We start from the raw sequence: 20,480 nt of genomic DNA, 5'->3' as shown, positions 1-20,480 counted from the left end.
CTAACACACACACACATGATAAGTGTATAATCTCAGCTTCTATAAAAGGATGTAAACCTGGTGAACAAGTATATCGCACCAAAAAAGAGCAAACTGTTTGATAAAAAAAAAAAAAAAGAGAATTCCTAACTAAAATGGGAAAGCTAAAACGAGAAAGTCTTGCCAAGAAAAGCAATGGAATTTTGAAGCTTAATGTGGTGGTAGAGAAGCTGCAAAAGAGTCTTTTGCAAGCCAAGAAATGGGGACCAAGGAATAACAATAACATTGGGGGGACGGGCCAAGAAACAGTCCCAGACGATGTGAAAGAAGGGCATTTCGCTGTGATTGCAGCCGATGATGAAGAAGAAAAAAGATTTGTGGTTCCTTTAGAGTGTCTTGGTCAACCGTCATTTCAAAGATTGTTGGAGAGAGCAGCCGAGGAGTATGGCTTCGACCACGAGGGTGCACTTATGGTTCCTTGTAGGCCAAGTGAGCTCGAGTGGGTGTTAACCGAGACAAGAGCTGCTGATTCAGGAGATGATGATGTACACCGTTGGAGTTCTTATAAAAACATAGTCGAAAGTTATTGAGCCTTCGTACGTGTTCTTTCTTAATTTGATTGATTGATTAATTACGTAGATGTTGAAATGCCCAAATTTCTTTTTGCTTAATTTTTCCATATCTTGGAAAATTCTTTAACCATAGCTTAAGGATAATATGGTGGTCTAATTCATTTATTTTCTTTCATCAAATAGAAGGGAATTGTTGTACTTAAATGTGTAATTAGATCATCAAATAAGGATACCAATGGATCAGGAGGTTCTACACTAGCCATGATTATTAGCTACATATGAGACCATCTACCTAGGCCATTAGGCCAAGGTAGCTAATCAATCATTAATCCAAATGAATATCCCTCTAAATCACTAAAGCGTGATTAATTAAAGTCACATATTACTGTGGTGTCTCAAATGCTAAATATTAACTACTAACTCAGTGTTTAAAAAAACACAATATGGAAGATATATAGTAGGAGGCGGGGGAGGATATGAGACTTTCCTTCCTCCCGTTTCTAATTCTCCACCACCTCAACCATAAGTGCTAAGTTTCACTACTATACATACGAACGTAAGATTAGTCTAATCCATATCTATATCAATATCTATATCTATATAATATAGTAAGTAACACTCAATGATGTTTTTTATGGTTTTTAATTTGGTCTCAATATCTCGATTGTGTATGGAGAGGATTAAGATATAAACAGTTTTACCTCTACCAAAGTAGAAACTAGAAAGGCTCACTCCAGATTCTATCTACACCATTACACCATACATTCCTCAACCATCAAAATGAATACACTATCCCTTTTTAAATCAATTACTGAATAACAACACCGTCACCGCCCGTCACTGTACCGTCGCATTGTGCGGAGCTAAGACTAGTAGACAAAAGTCCGCCAGGATGGGGTGATCTAGTAACTTGTTGAAAACTCTGGCCTCTAGCCCACTGTCATTTGACACTGTTACAAGCATTTTCCGGCTCATTGTTAAAGCCCACTTGTGTTCTAGCCATTAAGCCATGCAGGTTACAGCATTGAAACAATGAGCATATATACAAAGGGTGAAACAATGAGCATATATACAAAGAGTGATATTTATACAACAAAATTTAGCCATCTATAACAAAGATAAAAACTATATCACGTAGTGTACAACTTTATAATGCAGGATTTGTTGTAGATTGCTAAAATTTGTTGTAGCAATATCACTTCCCTATATACAATTAAAATGTCTATTCATGAGCGTTGAGCCAAACATTAAGAAGTTGGTTTAAAATGGTACTAAATATAAATTAAATATTTAGGGTTATTTACTAAAAATTATTAATTGAAAATAAAAAGCTATAAATTAGTGAGACATTTTTAACAAATATTAATATAAATACTAGTATCTCTAAATATAAATAAAATAGAAATCTTAATTCTAAAATTGAGAAGTTTGGTACATTGGATAAAACTTAACTTTTAATTAAAGTCATTAGATCGAATGATGATGTCATATACCTTTTATAATTTTTTAGATTTAATTTAATAAATTTAAATATGGTCATTAATTATGAAAAATAATTTTCTACACTTTATAATTATAAAAAGTATCTAATTTAATGATATAATTATGAAAAATAATTCATAAACTTTATATTATGTTTTAAAAACATTTTTTTTTATTTTTGGTTTTTTTAAATATATGTTTTAATCATTAAACGTAATAAATATTGGTTATAATTATAAGGATTTAACATATTTTTGATATGTATATAGTGTCTAGAATAATCAAAAAATAAAAAGTTATAAAAATAACAACATCACCAGTTTTCAACATTTTTATTTATATTTGTTAATTTAATCAAATGATGCACATATAATATGAAGATTAAATATATGGATATAATATATATATATATATATATATACACATCAATTTAATCTCTTATCTAGAGGATGGTAATATAAGGTTGTTAGGTACCTAAGCTTAGGTGTGTAAAACACTCACATATAGATTTTTAATCTATAAAATTCATGAGGGCACAAACATTTATTAATTAATCAAAAAATATCAAAAAAATTATTATGTAAGTGGTTACACACTTAAGCTTAGGTGTCATACAACATTATATTCACTTTTCCCATATATCTAAATCATGTAATTGTTTTTCCACAAATATTTAAACTCATTTAATAATATGTGAGTATGACATTATTGTTTTCATCACCTTTTATTTACAATTTGTAAATATACAATATCATGAATTATTAGTATTTTATCAGTTATATATGTCTATCTGCGTATTACGCGGGATATAATATAGTAATGATATATTTAGATAATAATTATTAGGAATTTTAATTTTTATAATTAAACTAAATGGTGACATAAGCGAGAGTCATTTTGATGAAATCAAACGATATGATTGATCAATAAGTCATTACCTCAATTGTTTTTTAGTATAGATTAAGGTCTGATTCTTTTTCCGAGTCATTAAGTGTTGAATGTCTTAAGTGACTGAATGCATAAATAATGTCTATATATATATAATAAACATAAATAATTGACCGTTATTTTTATTTATTAAGTTAAAAAACAATGATTTAATAACTAAATTATTAATTATTATGTTTATTGTAAAAATAAAACAGGACCTGAGATTAAGATGTGCACACTTCATGAATTATTTTGACATCTCTTATTTTATTTTCATATGTCCTATAAGAGGATATTTAAGTATGTTAAGTATATCATTATTCGTCCATTTACTACATGTTTTCTTATTCTGAAGTCGGTATAATATTTTCGAATCACCGAATAACTAATGAGGAAACATTGATCAACAGCCTAAAAAGAATTCAACCTCGATCAGTCTAGAAATTAAGAAACGCTTGAGATAAAAATAAGTGTCAGAAATAGAGTTTTTTGCACCAATTTCATCACTCACTATATGGACAAAGAAAGAAATTTTTTTCTTACCAAATTGGTTTCACCCCTTAAGACTTTCCTATATTGGAACATAGGTTTTTCCTAAAATAAAATTTAGCCGTTAGAAACCTCAAGATAAAAACCAAATCTTCCATTAGATTTCATCAAACTTAAGACTAGATTTTCATTCATTCATTTTGAAGATCTTCATCTCATACCATATCATATATATTTCTCAACTTCGATAAAATGACCACTACTACTCGATGTGCGGCTTGCAAGTATTTTAGAAGAAGATGTTCTTCAGATTGCATTTTTGCACCGTATTTTCCTGCCAATAACCCTCAACGATTCGTTTGTGTTCATAGAATATACGGCGCCAACAACATTGGGAAAATGTTTGAGGTAAGTCGTGTTTCCATTCTTAAAGTTGATGCATGGTTATTAATTACTCGTACTAGACATGAAAAGTAAAGCATTTTTTCTGCTTTTTTATTAATTGACATCATTGTGTATAGGGATTTCCGGAACAACTACGAGGGAATGCAATAGAATGCTTGTGTTATGAGGCCAAATGTAGAATACAAGATCCTGTATACGGGTGCGTTAGCATAATATCATGGTTACATCGCGAAATTCATTTAGCCCAAACCCAACTAGCAAAAGCTCAAGCACAAATTGCTTTACTTGATCCTGGTGTTGAAGTAGCGATAACGACACCAAGATAGGGTAAGTCGGTGCTTTAGTAAAATGGCATTGATCATGGCCTAGATGACCCTTGTAGAAATGCTTGGTTCTAATAGAAATCGTTGTTAGTATTACCATTCTTAACTCTACTAAAAAGTGTTCAGTTTTATGATTTATTACATTTTGTGCTCGGTCATAAGAACTTTTGTAACGTACAGCTGATAACTTTTTGCCAAGCAAAATTATTTTGGTTATCATATGCAAATTTGATTACCATCTTGAAAATGCAACTAATCCAAAAGTAAAAAACAACCAATTCATGGAGCCAACACGACAAACCTTGCTAGCCACAATATGAAGTTCAAAAAAAAAAACACACCCACTTTTAGGCCTTATAACCCCGTCCTACGCATCTAATAAATAAGGACAACAAAAATGATAACGAGCTCTCGAAGCAAAATAATGGTACAGAGGGTGAATTTACTGTTAAGAAAGTGTGGGAGGATTTTAAAGAAAGTGTTAATGAGGTGCAATGGGGTAAAATTGTTTGGTTTACTCCTAGTCACATGTTCAAATTATGGTTAACTGTGCATGAAAAATTACAAAACAAGGGACAGAATATCGATGTGTAATAAAGATGCCACTATGGAGTGCCACTTCTGCAAGTCTTGTATGGAGACACATGAGCACACATGAGCATTTGTTCTTCAATTGCAGCTTTACAAAGATTGTTTGAGAAGAATTGCTGAAGGTATCTATAACAGGGATTTCAAGTGATTGGACTGATTATTTCTAGTTTCTACCATGTCCTAACTAAAGTGCAAGAATAATGTTGTAGCTAATATGGTAGGAAGGCTTGTTCTTGGAGCTACTGTGTACTGTGTATGACAGGAAGGAAACGGAAGATTGTTTAATGGAGAAAGGAATGAGAAAGCTGTAAAAGAAATCATTATGGAATTGAAGCTTACGAAAACTACTAATGTCATTAAAGAGTTTAAGATGTGGGCAATACAGCTTGATTTTGAGGATAGGGATTAGACTTGGCTTTAATGTGGTTTGTAAGTGCTTGCGAGTAGGATCAAAGAGCTATGAAAGATGAGGATCCTTGGTCCTCAAGCACTCACTAAATTTGACTAATCCGTAGGTGATGTTTCCATGATATGGTTTACTTGAAGTAAGATTGGGCGGACTGGTTGTATTGTTAGATGAATTTGCAATTAGACTATCGTATTAGCTTGTTCTGCAAATAAGAACAAAGGCACAAAGCTACCATACCCTGAAAAAACAACTGAACATTTTAACAATGACTCCTATTCAAGCACATAGAAATGAATACAAAATCCAAATTTAGCTTTAGAAGTAAGTCATTACACTCTTGAATAAAAATTGTAGCAATCATAAGTAGAGGGGCCGAAGGCATATATGTTTGTTGCTGGTAAACTAAATTCAAAATATAGTGCACAAAAACAAACCTAAATTTAAAAGAGAAAAAAAGAAGTCCACAAAGAGAAATGAAAAAGGTTCAAAAGCACCTAAAAATTTACCAAAGGTAATAGTGCCCATCATTCTCTTGCAACTCCTTTTTGGCTTATAATCATGGTCCCACCTCAGCATGTAACCATGTATGACAGACCATTCACTTGACTCGATCCCCATCCCAAGTACCATAATGATATGGCTCTTGAGCTTGGTATAATATGGAGCCTATAATAGTAAAGCCACCCTGACTGACATACTAACCAGACAGACCAGACTTGGTCCTCAAGTGCTCCTTGAAACCCATAATATCACCATTCCATCGCGTTATAGCTTGATTTTCACACACCCAAATCTCACGAGCCACCTGGTTTATGAGACGAAAGTCGTGACTAACAAGTACCATTCCACCATCCCATTCATTCAGAGCCTCAGCTAGCGAGTCAATTGTCTCAATATCCAAATGATTAGTCGGCTCATCCAAAAGCAGCATCTGAGGTTGTCTATAAGCTAACCAAGCAAATATCACACGGCTCTTTTGACCATCTGATAAGTTCTTCATAGGCATCGTTTGTGCTTTTCCAGTAAGTCCAAATCTACCAATAGCAGCCCGCATCTTTTCCTCTTCATTACCAGGATACTCTCTCATCATATATAACAACGCCGACAATTCCAAATCAAGCTTCTCAGCCAAATGTTGGTGGTACTGAGCTATTTTCAAGTGGTTGTGACGCTTCACCATGCCATCAAGGGGAGTCAGCTCCCCCGTCATTAGCTTCAGAAGTGTACTCTTACCAGCTCCATTGGGTCCCACCAGTGCAACACGGGAATCCAAGTCAACTCCAAAGTCAAGACACTTGTAGATGAGGTTATCAGGTGTGTAACCAAAAGAAACCTCGACAAACTGAAGAACAGGTGGTGGAAGCTTACCCACGTCAGTAAACCGGAACACAAGAACGCTGTCACGAGACACCTTCTCAGTCAGACCACCACGTTCCATTTTGGCTAGAGTTTTCTCTTTGCTCTGCGCCTGACGAGCCAGTTTAGCAGACCCGTGTCCGAAACGGGCTATGTACTCCTTCATGTTAGCAATCTGGTCCTGCTCCCATTTGTATTGTTTCATCTGATTCTCTTCAAGTTCTGACCGGGTCTGAACATATTGGTCAAAATTACCTGTATACAACTTCAATTTCTTGCTTTGCATATGTATTATGTTGGTGCAGACACCATTCAAGAAATCTTGAGAGTGTGATACTACAACGAGTATTCGTTCAAACTTCTGCAGGGTTTCTTCCAACCACACACAAGCTTCGAGGTCTGCAATGAATCATAATTAGATTTATATATTTTCTATAGATGGCAGCTTTTTGCACACCACAAATAACACAACATGAAAAAAGGAACAACCGGCCTACAATTGGGTCAAAAACAGCTTGCACGTCACTGAACAGGTTTGTATGTATTACAGTTTGAAGTCAAACAGATTGACCAGAAACTAACCATATTACCAGATATGAACCGTGTATATTCCTATTAACAAAATGCTGAGTCTCAGAATGTGTTTGCTAACAAATGAACGGGAATCCATTTACTTAAACGTATTGCTAAGCTGTATTCAGGTTCTAAAATCAAGTATGGGTCTTGTTCAGGTTAAAACAGAATGACCAATAAAAGACTCTGGCTCGCATTGATCGCAATCTGATGATCACTCTTTTTTTCTCCTAAATGTTGAAAAGAAACAATAACCTACCAAGATGATTTGTGGGTTCATCAAGCAACAAGATGGTCGGGTTCATGAACAGTGCACGTGCCAAAGCGATACGCATTCTCCAACCACCAGAAAAGTCTCGTGTTTTCTTTGCTTGCATTTGCTTGTTAAACCCTAGACCATTTAAGATCTCAGCAGCACGTTTTTCTGCAGTGGATGCATCCAAGGCATCTAGACGTTCATAAATAAGATCAAGTGCTTCACCACCCCCAGCATCCTAAATACAAGACCAAGAGCAAATGAAATAAGATAAAATTCATCCTACTCGATATATCTAAACAATAAGTTATGTAAGTACCTGTGCAGCCAAACGCTCAGCTTCTGCTTCTAATCTTATCCTTTCATCATCACAGTTCATGACAGCTTCGAGTGAAGACATATCAGAAGCTTCAATTTCTCTAGTGAGATGGAATATATCCATTTGCTCAGGAATTGGAAGCTCTCGCAATCCAATTGAAGTAAGAAGAGTTGATTTCCCACAGCCATTCAATCCAAGTAAACCGTACCGTCTATATAACAGAAACATAATCAAAAAACGTTGATGTATTTCGGAAAAAAAGATGCACCAAAAAAAGAATGGCACAAACCTTCCATAGTTAAGCTCCAGCTCAGAATCAACAATGAGATCATGCCCATGGAAAGTAAGTGACAGAGACTCTATCTGCAATAACAATCTAAAGGTCAGATTAAAGACTGGCGCTAGGGACACCAAAGATTGAGTAGATAGCTCCCATAGACAATGAAACCTATTTAGCAAAATTTCAAGATTACAATAATAGCGTGCAGTAAATGCTTGAGACATGCTTTTAGGGTTTGTAACTCTCTACTACTAAACTACAAACATTAGCAACAAAAAATCTATAAAAGCTATTACGTTAAACTAACCTAAAGATTCCCTCTACACATAGAATAAAGTGCAGTCTAGTACAAATAAATATGCAAACAAACAGGTAAGTTATTAAAACAATAGCACCAAAAAATCAAGGACAACACAAGCTTGACGCCATACGGTCACTACAAAAGCAACATGCTCAATTATTTTCTTAATAAACAGACATATAATGCCTTGGTTACTTAAAACATGATACAACAAACTAAATAATCCCAATCTAGAATTATAGAATTTTTTAGTGTCATTCACTAAATAGCCAAAAACTATCAAACCAACCGAAAGACGCCTAAAATCTATGCTGATACCAAATTCTACAGTATTTGACCTAATACAAATATGCTACATGCATTAAATTAACACGCAACACATGTAAACTGTTAAACAAAATAATCATCAACTAAATTAGGATACATGAACCCCTAAATTTTATACAATTAATAAGGATCCAAATTTGACCTATATATACAGGCATATATGTATGCATATATATAATAAAAATAAAAATAAATAAATCATACCCTAATATCCCTAGATAAGGGATGAGAACAAAGAACACCAGTACAAGTCCGATCAGAAATAACGAGATTCCCCATCCCGTTTGACAAATTATCGGAGCTGGAGCTGCCGTTCATCGTACCGACAGCAGCCGCCTTGGCGGAGGTGGCGGCGGCGGCGGCTTTACCTCCTCTCTTGGCAGCGGCGGCTGCCTTCTTCTGGAGAGCCTTCTTTTTACTCGCATCTGACACCATCTGTAATTATCATCCATCCAAACACAAATTAAACAATAATTAATAAAGAAGAGAAAAAATAGAGGGAGATTAAATTAGACGAGATCGGTTACCTTGAGATCGGAAAATGGAAGGGGATCTAGGGCTTTTTGATTGACGGCGTTGGTGGACGAAAAAAAGGCGCCGTTTGGTAGGTGTGTGATATGAGAGGCCCTCAAAACACAGATATATGAGGGTTTCAAGAAGAAGAGGAGGATTGGAAAGTGAGGTTTCCGATATTTATATTCTATTTTTTCTATTTTATTTAGATATTTAATTTATTATTATATTAAATACGTTAGTGCGGGGTGTTTGGAATCAGAGATTACACGTGTTGAAATTCAGTTTCACCATCTTGGATGTTTTTTGTTTTTTTTTTTTTAAATTTAAACAAATTCCCTAGGGCTTCATTTAAAATGCATAAATTTTTTTATACATTTCCATATTAAAAGGTTACTCCGTAAGTATACAATTAATTGATGCAGCTTGACAAAAGCGTTTACGGCTTTGTTTAGCAAAACCTTTTTTTTTCTTCAAAGACACGAGAAAAAGGTACCTGCGCGTTGCGGCAGTGGTGGTGACGGGATGATCTACCTGACGGGCTCCACCCTTAGCCGTACGGTCTCCGCCCTCGGATTTAAAAATTCATCAAAATTATATCAAATGACCTCTCTAATGAAAAAATAAATAAATTTTAAGAACACCATATAACTTTAGAAAATGACATTTTTTGTATCTCAAGTTGGTAGCTTTTGCACTTTTAGTCTCCAACTCAAAAAATTGCAGCTTTCATACTAGTTTTGTGTTTTTTTCAGTTTTGGTACCACGTTCATACGGCGTTAATTTTTGCCGTTGACACCCACACGTAACGAACACGTGAGGGGTATTTTAGTCTTTTGACCCCCTCCTTTTGAGAAAATTACACTTTTGATACCTCAAGTTGTCAATTTTTTCACTTTTGGTACCTCAAGTAGACAACATATTTTTATTACACTCTCCAATTTTCATCTCACACATTAGCATCTATCAAATAACACACACTCAAAATCAACACACATTGCGATCATCCATATATCCATGTATACCTATATCTCTATACCATACCAAATCCAATACATAACACATGCGTAAATAAATTCAAATTTCTTATATGAATCATACACCACCAGAATGGGTTGTCAACTATCTCCCTCCCACCAGGCACCACGACCTCCACCTTAGCTAGAGATTCAAATCTAATTTCGTTTATAGCAAATATATTCATTTGTAACATATTCCGTTCAGATCTCGTTTGTAGTAGATTCCAATCAATTTTTGTTTGTAGCATATTCCGATCGAAGAATAGGGTAATTTAGGGGTAAGATGGTTCTCAATAATATGAAGAAAATAGATCAATGGTGGGTGCGTATTCCGGCGAGATAAGTTTTTCCGGCCATCGATCCACCAATGCATTCAGTTCCTCCACCACCACCTGTAATTATACCGACACCATATAATATTTCAAGAATGGATACACACCATTAAGTGTTTTTTTAAAAGCTGTAAAAAAAAAGTAAAAATAAATCATGTGTGTTGATTTTTGAGTGTGTGTTGTTTGATTGATGCTAACATGTGAAATAGAAATTAGAGAGTGTAATAAAAACATGTTTGTCAAAAGTTAAAAAATTGACAACTTGATGTACCAAAAGTGAAAAAAAATGACAACTTGAGGTATCAAAGGTGTAATTTTCTCAAAAATAGAGGGACCAAAAGACTAAAATACCCCTCACGTGTTTGTCACGTGAGGGCGTTAACGGCAAAAATTAACGTCGTATGAACTTGGTACCAAAATTAAAAAAAATACAAAACTTTAGGTATGAAAGCTGCCAACTTGAGGTACCAAAAGTGTATTTTCTCTATAATTTATCGATGTACGATTTTTGAGAAAAAAGATTCCGAATGAATTAGACGAATAAAATGATTTTTGTATGAGGGAAAAAAAAATAAGTGGTTGAAATTTGAGAAGAGAGAAAATGTATTATAGTTATTTGGGTAAATTACAAATATGGTACCTGGCGAATTCACTAGATTTCACCATTCATACCTAATTGCAAAAAATTACCCGAGACCTACCCATGGTTTGCAAATTTTCACAATTGACATACCTACGGCTAACGGAGCATAACGGATCGCTAAATATGGTCATGTGCCTAACATGTGAATATGTAAATGACTGTTTTACCCCAAACTATCCCCCTATCTTCTTCTTCCACTTTTGTTTTCCCAGATTCAACATCCAAAAATATTAAACAACCCAATGCTTCTTCATCAACATTCCAGAACTTCAAGCAACAAGATCCAAAACCCGAGATCCAAAAAGAACAAATATAGCCTCTCATTATATTTTCACTTTTATATAACAAGAAGTCTGGATCTATATCAACGATCATCTAAGAAAAGTAAAGAAAAAAAAATTGAATCTTATACCTATGAAATTCAACCGACCGCTTTCAATATAAAATCAATAAATCCAAACCCAAATACAATTCATACCGTAAAAAAACAATCACATATACAAAACATACATATATATAAAACACGTACACAATGAATATACTTTGTTGCCACAACCGGAAGAAGCGGACATTTTTTCCGACGATCTAGATCACAACAACTGTTGGGTAGGGTTTAAGCAGAATTCAATTCAGAGTAGTTTGGTGAAAATTTCAAGTCTTAATTCATAAAAACAACAAAGTTATCATCATTTTAATCCTTTCGGCGAACGGGCATAGTCTCAATCTGCTTTATTTTTGCTGAGGGTTTGTTCGCGGTGTGATTGAGAGTGTTTTGGTAGTGGTTTCGAGTTCTAATTCGAAGTACCGAAAGAGTTATCGGTTTTTGACGTTTTCCAACGAGTTTTTTTTGCAGATTCCGGCGAGGTTATTATTATCATCTAACTGGAAGAAGAACGTACCTTTGATTTGATGAGATTATTTTTGTTTGGACGACTGGTTGGCTGAATGGTTTATCAATCAAAAGCCCAAAGTTTTTAAATATCTCCCCAACTTTCATCTTTCAATAATTATTATGTTTTGTTATTAATATTCAATTTACTGCATTCTACAAAAAAAAAAATAGAAAAATCAAAATATGAGATGTTGATATTTAGATACAGATATAAATGAGAAAGAGAAAAAGAAAGGGTAGATAAGGGGTAAAATAGTAATCTACCTTGTCATGTGAGCGACACATGACCATATTTAACGATCCATCATGCTCCGTTAGCCGTAGGTATGTCAATTGTGCAAATTTGCAAACCATGGGTATGTCTCGGGTAATTTTTTGCAATTAGGTATGAATGGTGAAATCTGGTGTATTCGCCAGGTACCATCCTTGTAATTTACCCTAGTTATTTTAGATAAATATAAACTAGATAAAAAGGACATTTTCGAAATGTAAATGACTTAAAATTTAAACATGGGCTATTTGTTTTATAATATAGTATAGATATGAAATAACTCAACTCGTACATGCATTTCTATTTTCTCATATTCTACTTTTTAAAGTGATGAGTTTGAAAATACTGTATTTTCCCATAATCATTTGTTATGGTTCATTGTGTACATCTTGTAGTATAAAATATATATAAGGTTTTATCATTATATGATAATCTGTTCTTTGATGTTTACCAATTGACTGTTAAAAATACATATTTTTATAGGCTAAGTTTCCATCGACAATCTTATTTCAACTTTATTCTATTTTTGTTATGGAAAACAGATTTATTAAATTGAGTAATGTATATCAGTAACAAAACGTAATCACAGGACGCAAACAAAAGTCAACGTGGGTTTGCAATAAATATATATTTGATATGGCAAATTTTTACCTAACTATCCACAAAATAATGATTTGTAATTAGAAATTGAAGATTCAATGCAAGTATATGAAATTAACGCAACCTTTCAACACGACAATTGAGCGAACTAAATCTTTAATGCAATAGTAAGTTTTATAAATATTTTAATATGACATTTAATTCGTTACAACTTTCAATTTAATAATAATTAATAATAAATAATACTTCAGTAAATTTTGCTTTATTTAGAATTTACTTCATTTTTAGTTTAAATTTATTCTGTAGAACGAAATTTCACCAATAAGAATAAGAATTAAATAATTATATAATAATTATAAATAAATAAGGATCGGTTAATTCAATAAGAAATTGAAGTTAGCACATGATTTTGTTAGTATCACCCAACCGAAATCCAATTTAATTGTTTACTTATTTGTAGTCTTGGTCTTTTACAAAGCATGTCTCGGTCTACTTCAAACTTTGAAGTTCCTTTTCTAGACTTTCAAGATCAACTGAGGTTCGGCCTTGTTCAAGATTGGATCAGTCTTTTTTGTGTAACTTGAATTTGTTTTTTAATTACTGTACGCATGATCAAACAGTGCATTGTACATACTAAAACACATAACTTTGGTGGTGAATTACAACATTGTAAACTTGTGGTGGGCGATAAAACTAAGAACTCTAAAAATAAATGCCGAAAGTGAAAAAGTCCATAAGTATTGCATCAAAAACTTCAAAAACACAAAACTTTGATGTTAAAATACCAAATGAAAACATTAATGAGGATAAAAATAAAAAGCTAAACACTCGGTGGTCAAAATAGAAAGGCCCGAAACTTTAACAAAATAAATTTTAAAACACAAAACATTAGTAAAAGAAAAAGAAAAGCTAAAATAGCATTATCATTATCATTACTTCTTATTAAAACAAACCACCTTTCCTGGGGTTTTTTTATTTATTTATAACTTTTGATCTTTAAAATACCTACAATACTCTTACGAATATAATTAATACCATTTATGAGCCTATCAGATATCTTATATACTCTTAATAACAATAATCAACAACATATACCACTTTAATTAATAATACTAGCACGGTACCCGCACAAATGCGGCGGTGGTCATGGAGGCGACAGTGTGGTGGTGGGGAGACTGTTAATGGAGATATTTTAAAAATTAAAGGACTGATTGTGTAATTTAATCATTAAGGGTGTTTTAGACAATTCATCATGTAACTTTCAACATGAGGGCTACTCTTTTTCTATACTAATAATATTAATTATCACACTCGCTCTCTCATAAAAGTGTTAGATGCAAAAATACGATTTTACCCTTAATAAATTAATTTACATGATCAATCCTCTATCTTCTAAATTATTTCCACTAGCCCTTTACATCAATTATATTAAATCAATTATTTACACATACCCACCACCAACAGCTCGTCACCACCATGACCGACGTCACCACCATCAGTCGTCGTCACCACTAAACCGTCGTCGCATCGCGCGGGTACAATGTTAGTATAATATAGTATAGAATGTATAAAATTATAGATAATTACACTACCCTTTTACGTTAATAACATATAGTTCTACACAGTCTTCGTCATCGCCGACATCACGCTGTCGTCGTCACCATCGTCATCGTAATGTACAGGCAACTAGTCGAGTTGATGGCATTTTATTTTAAACAGTGAGTTGATGGCATAACAAAGACACATCTTTCCAAATTAATTGGCTAATTACATTATTTCATTTAGTTTAGACAGTTTTTTTTATTTTTTAAATTGACTTTTATTCACCAAAAGACCACCCACCAAAACAGTGGGAAGGTCACCAAATATGTACAAATTTATACAATGTCAAAACAACACCATTTGTCCCATGTAATCACATCCTTTTTCTTCTTAACTCTATACCATAAGAAGCTAAGATCTTTGATGTTCTGTACAATCTTCTCAATGTTTGGTTTTTCTTTGTTGAACACAGTATCATTCCTAGTCTTCCAAAGAATCCACCAGGTTATGGACACAATTCCTTTAAAGGTCGACCTCCTTTCCTTGCAAAAACCAGTCATCTTATGAAGCTCAAAGATGTCTTTAATGTCGAACAGGAACACCGATGGCGACTTGCACCACACCCCTACATGATACCACACGTCCATGGCCATCGTGCACGAACAGAAAAGATGTTCCACGGTCTCTTCTTCGTTGTTGCACAAGCCGCACATCAACGAGCCGAAGTTGCAGTTGCGAATCTTTAGAGCCATGCAAGTGGGAAGACGATCCAACTCGACCCTCCACATGAAAATGTTGCATTTTTTTGCTACCCACTTAGACCACTTGAACACAAAGTTGTTGTTGGTATTCTGCTCGCTTCTAATGATACCTTTAACCGTCTTCACTGAAAACTCAGATTTCTTTTCCCCGTTCCAAACCCATCACAGATAGCCTGACAAACTTTGCTGCTAATTTATGGACTCCAATTTTTGATATATTTGGTGCATTCACAAATACGAGAGTAAGTACCCGTGTGTTACGGCGGTGAGATGGTGGGGTGATAGCTAGGTCATAGAGTGTGATATGTCATAGAGTGTGATAGGTCATAGGAGTTGATATGTCATAGAGTATGATAGTCAAATGCCTTAGCTGTACGGGTTCCGCCTCGGATTTTAAAATTCGTTGAAAGTATATCGAATGACATCTCTATTGAAAGATCATGATATTTTAAGAACACCCATATAATTTTTATAATTTATCGATGTACGATTTTTGAGATAAAAGATTTTGAATGAATTGGAGGTATAAATGATTTATGGAGAAAGAAAAAAAATGATTGATTGAGATTTGAGTAGAGAGAAAGGATATTATAGTTATTTTAAGTAAATATAGAATATATAGGAGAGACATTTTGAGAAAATACTTAAAATCAATATTAAAAATTTAAATTCAATGTTGAAAATCTAGAGGTTTTTACTTTATAATATAGTAAGTATAAATATATATTTATGCACACAAACTGTTTGATAAAATGTATGATATCCCATACGTTACTGTGCAGCTTTTTAATCTTCTAATTTGAAAAGTCTTTTGTTTTATGTGTTTCTTGTATTTGCAGTGAACCACCATAGGATGACGGTTTTGAAGAGATACATTTTGAGGTTGTTCATGTCGTTAAAGTACATCACATCAAATGTTGTCGACAGGCACAATGGACGGATTGTTGCCATAGCTTCAACAGTGGAGCATTCTATTAAGAATTCTCTCAAGTGTGGTCGAACATGCAATGCCAAGGCTGCTACGATAGTGGGTGAGGTATTTAGCTATGCGGCTTAAAGTAGAGAGTCTTGGAATGGAACCAGGAAGAGCCATCCATGTGGATGTTAACCAAGAGATCGAGAACAAGGAGTTTAGAAACCGAACAAAAGTATGGGCTATTATCAATTCTCTGAGGAACAATGGAGTCAAACTCATAATTGATGAAAATGACACCACTTCTCGGCCTGGTTAAAGGTAATTTTAGAGGCGTCAAATTGATCGTGTAAATTGGGTGGGATAACATGATAATATTTGGTATAGGTTTCGACAAGAAGGGTTGGATGAGTTTGACAACAACTTTTGTCCAAAGTTCTAACTTGTTAATATATATAACCGACATGTGCCACATGATTACGATGATTATATTATGTAGTTAATAATCTTATGGAAAATGTTATGATTATAGCTTTCATATTAAAAATAATTTCTTCAATTTATGATAAATGTACAACTAAACCATTGGGTGATAGCCTAGTGACCATCAACCGTCATTTTATGATAAATGTTTATAGATTTTTTGCCAAAGACAAACTTGAGATAATCAGAGGATTATTAAATGGTTGAGATGCACCTGAACACTGAACACTAGTTTAACTAGGGGATTACTAGATACCAAGTGATACATGGGATCAAGAGGTTTCTAATTATTTATTTTTTTTTTTATAATTGTAAAACCATATTATGCCCTTTAACCATAGTTCTAAAGGTTGTAATAATATAATAAAGCCATAATCTTTTTTTGTAATAAATGTTTTATTGGGTTTTATGAATTAATAATCCACTTTGGTGTGTTTGCCTCAATGGGGATAAAACAAAACCTTTCATCTCCGAATCGAGCCATTCATAACTAAATGAGTAGAAAATTGTCAAGCTATTCGGTCCTAAGGCTACAATAAGTTTGTTTTTTGTTTGAATTTTAACCGTGAAACTGGATGTATGAAATCAAGACTCAAACAGGATGAGTAATTTAAGATGGACGAGGATACATGTTTGATTACACCTATTGGTTGGTACTTGGTACTATATAATTGTACTTTATACACTATCTTGGCATCAAAAGCCGGTGCATCTGCCACATATTTGTTCCAGTGAAATGGTTGTAACCGATCTCATAAAAATTACTGTATATGCGTACATGGCTATTGAAAAAGAAAGATAAGTGAAAGCCCCCAGAAATTCCGTTTGAATTATTGGATTTCATGATTTTGTCCTTAACATGACACATGTCAGTCATGTGATAGTACCATATACAGTAGAAAACTAGATAACTCTTTCTTTGTAATCTCACGCGTAAACGAAAGGGCTTTTTAGTTACCTTTCCAATACATTGGTCATGTTTTTTCTTGGAAGGTATGTGGTTTCACTTGATATGGTTTTTGGAAGAAAAACAAACAAGTTAACTTCAGTGTCCATCTATCAAATGTGCGGTTCTACAATTAGAAGCTAACCAATGTTAGATACTAGCTAGCCATGAACCATCTCATGTAACCAATGTGTAGAAGCCATGAATTTTTGTTCGTAATCCTATCATAATTAGGATATTTTGTAATATTAAATTTGAATCTTAATGTTTATTATCATACGTTTGTTCAAAAGTGTTACTGAGTAGTTGTTTGTTTATGAACAAAATTAAACGAACATGAACAAATTAATTCTTTTTTAAAAAACAAACATGTACACAACTTTATATTCGTTTATTCATTCATCATGCATTAAATTAAACAAACAAACAAACATAAACAAAATCCCGGTTGTGTTTGTGCTCATACTAGGGCTCCCTGTTACATCTTATTTGTAAGATGCATTACGATTCACATCGCCCATCATCTGGAGTAAAAGCACGACTGTCAAACACACACTCCCAAGTTAATAACAAAGACAATGAGATTTAAAAGTTCACTTCTTTTCAACTAGTGGAGTGGAAAAAAGTTAAAAAGACTACATGATAATAATTTTATAAAAGATAAAAGTGTAACACTTTACCTTTTCTTTTCTTTTTAATTTTAAGGAAAGTGAGAGACATTTTGATTTGTAAAGTCAACTTCCATCGAAAACGAGTCGTTGTTTGGAGGCATGCTTCACTACTCTTTTTAAAGAATTTTCCTAGCAGCCACCATAAAACACTCCACATTTTCTCTAATTAATCTTCAAAATTATGCCAATCATCTCCAATTTAATCTAACAACTTTAACTTTATTGATGATTTCAAACAACCATTATAAATAAATTCAACAACTACCCAAAGTCATTCACAATTCACATACAAGCATTTCACATATATCTATTTATCTCTATCAACTATAAGCATAGTGTTTTTAATTACACCTTTCCATCAATGGCAAAAATGAATCAGAGTAACAACAATGAGAAGCCTCCAAAGGGCGGTGACAGGAAAAACAACGATGATGGTACGATGACCGTTGTGGTTCTCAAAATCGACTTGCATTGCGAAGGTTGTGCAGGAAAAATTGCTAAAGTTGTTCGCACTCTCAACGGTACGTAATTCCTTTTTCTAAAGTAGCAGCACCAACTATCATACACTTATCCGTCTGTTTACAGATAATTTGTGTCCCGGCACATGATAATCTGCATTTAATTAAGTGTAATATTTTCACATTCTATACTTAAAAAACACTAGATATTAGATTAATCTAACGTTACATCAAATTAAGACATTTATTCATATTTCTGAAAAACGTTAAGTTTTATTATTTGACTTGGGACAAATATTAGCAAAACCGAAATTGAACATATATATATATATGTATAGGTGTGGAGTCAGTGAAGAAAGGGGACAATGAGTTAAAAAAAATAAAAGTGATCGGTAAAGTTGATCCGGTGGAACTCCGGCAAAAAGTTGAGGAAAAGATCAAGAAAAAAGTGGAACTGATATCTCCGGTAACCAAAAAGCAAAATGATGCTGGTAATGGAGAACAACCACCCAAGGAACCTAAACAGCAAACTGCCACCGCGAAAGACAAGAATAAACCTAAAAAGGTTAGTTGCTTACTTTACTTCCTCTGTAAAATCACTTTTTATATGTAAATAAATCATAATTAGATATTTTGTGTAAAACAGTTTCCGGTAACGACGACAGTATTCAAGATCTCATTGGACTGCCAAGGATGCATTGACAACATTCAAAAGTTAATCAGGAAAACCGATGGTAATAACTCTAGGATTATTTTTTTTTACAGATAATTAATTAAATCTATGTATAAGATTTTACTTCGTGTTAAACATTATGATTAAGATTAGCAAAATTCTTTTTTCAAGCCCGGGATTTGAAAAACGAAGAATATACTTGCAACAATAAACATGTTGAACATTTATTTTATTTTTTTTCACAAAAATAGCTTATTTTTTTCATAAAAATAGTTTATTTTTTTTCAGAGGACATATGCTGAAAAGTATCATAAAGTTATTATTTTTTCCCCCCTACACATGAAAATTTGTGAAGTGGAGCTGTCCCAATGTGGCAATGGTTTTAGCCTCACGGGTCTTGATTTTGGACAGGGTTTATTGAAATGTCAATAGAACGGAAGAAAGATTTGGTGACAGTTAAAGGAGGTATAGACGTTGACAAGTTGGTGGCAGCGCTCAAGGATAAACTGAAGAAGAAAGTCGAGATTGTTCGAGCGAAAGATGGCAGTGAGAAAAAGGGCAAGGATGGTGAAGGAGATGGGAAGGGTAGTGGCGGTGGGAAAAAAGGAAAGGGTGGTGAAGGAGATGGGAAGGAAAGTGGCGAGGATCCACAAGTGGAGCAGTATCAGTATTTTGTTAGTCAAAGTCAATACATATATCCTCAGTATGTAAATGTGCCGGAATATCCGTATGGTTACATGCATCCTCATGCTCCTTCGATGTTTAGCGACGAAAACCCAAATGCAGCTTGTGTTGTTATGTAGATGAACGAAAATGATGAGAGGATGAAATTGCAAGTTATAAACAAGTATAAAGAAGAGGAGAAACAGGGCTATTCAAGCAGTTTAGTAGAACATGTTTATCTCTTGTATTCATTTAGTTTGTTTCAATGAATGAATGAATGAATAATGATAGTACAATTATATGATTATAAACATGTATGCTTGTGATGGTCTACAGGTTGTGAAGAATATATACTATAATCCTTTGTACTTCTAGGATGTGGCTTTTCTGATGAACAATGTATATATATTCCAACTAATCCATTATCAGGTTTCCAATCACTAGTCTTACAACCAACATCAGTAGCATTATGATTAAAAGGGCATGGGGCCAAAATCTGCACCTTAAA

The 20,480-nt window shown here is 33.7% G+C and overlaps 5 protein-coding genes and 1 pseudogene across 5 annotated transcripts; 4 read left to right on the top strand and 2 right to left on the bottom strand.

Annotated features, from left to right (window-relative positions):
* Positions 1-650, top strand: LOC122586009 (auxin-responsive protein SAUR50-like). Its single transcript, XM_043758126.1, has one exon. It carries the CDS (start codon positions 135-137, stop codon positions 567-569), a length of 435 nt encoding a protein of 144 aa, XP_043614061.1. The 5' UTR covers positions 1-134; the 3' UTR covers positions 570-650.
* A 3,054-nt stretch (positions 651-3,704) lies between these two features.
* On the top strand, positions 3,705-4,183 carry LOC122592121 (LOB domain-containing protein 24-like). The gene is made up of 2 exons (XM_043764331.1): positions 3,705-3,860; positions 3,974-4,183. The coding sequence occupies exons 1-2, from the start codon at positions 3,705-3,707 to the stop codon at positions 4,181-4,183; spliced, it is 366 nt and encodes a 121-aa protein (XP_043620266.1).
* A 1,288-nt stretch (positions 4,184-5,471) lies between these two features.
* On the bottom strand, positions 5,472-9,265 carry LOC122600127 (ABC transporter F family member 1-like). Its single transcript, XM_043772794.1, has 6 exons — positions 9,120-9,265; positions 8,797-9,027; positions 7,974-8,047; positions 7,685-7,895; positions 7,369-7,603; positions 5,472-6,935 (listed from the first exon to the last, which is right to left on the bottom strand). The coding sequence occupies exons 2-6, from the start codon at positions 9,025-9,027 to the stop codon at positions 5,878-5,880; spliced, it is 1,809 nt and encodes a 602-aa protein (XP_043628729.1). The 5' UTR covers positions 9,120-9,265; the 3' UTR covers positions 5,472-5,877.
* A 5,474-nt stretch (positions 9,266-14,739) lies between these two features.
* On the bottom strand, positions 14,740-15,192 carry LOC122595877. The gene has a single exon (XM_043768352.1). The coding sequence runs from the start codon at positions 15,190-15,192 to the stop codon at positions 14,740-14,742; it is 453 nt and encodes a 150-aa protein (XP_043624287.1).
* Positions 15,193-16,018: 826 nt separating this feature from the next.
* On the top strand, positions 16,019-16,397 carry LOC122598523 (annotated as a pseudogene).
* Positions 16,398-18,393: 1,996 nt separating this feature from the next.
* LOC122585120 (heavy metal-associated isoprenylated plant protein 3-like) lies at positions 18,394-20,285 on the top strand. Its single transcript, XM_043757218.1, has 4 exons — positions 18,394-18,699; positions 18,975-19,201; positions 19,283-19,370; positions 19,721-20,285. Exons 1-4 carry the CDS (start codon positions 18,540-18,542, stop codon positions 20,110-20,112), a joined length of 867 nt encoding a protein of 288 aa, XP_043613153.1. The 5' UTR covers positions 18,394-18,539; the 3' UTR covers positions 20,113-20,285.
* Positions 20,286-20,480: the final 195 nt, after the last annotated feature.

This window comes from Erigeron canadensis, chromosome 1 (genome assembly GCF_010389155.1).
Source record: "Erigeron canadensis isolate Cc75 chromosome 1, C_canadensis_v1, whole genome shotgun sequence".
Classification (NCBI taxonomy): Eukaryota; Viridiplantae; Streptophyta; class Magnoliopsida; order Asterales; family Asteraceae; genus Erigeron; species Erigeron canadensis.
The sequence above is the reverse complement of the archived record's forward strand: the minus strand, read 5'-3'. Positions and strand labels throughout refer to the sequence as shown.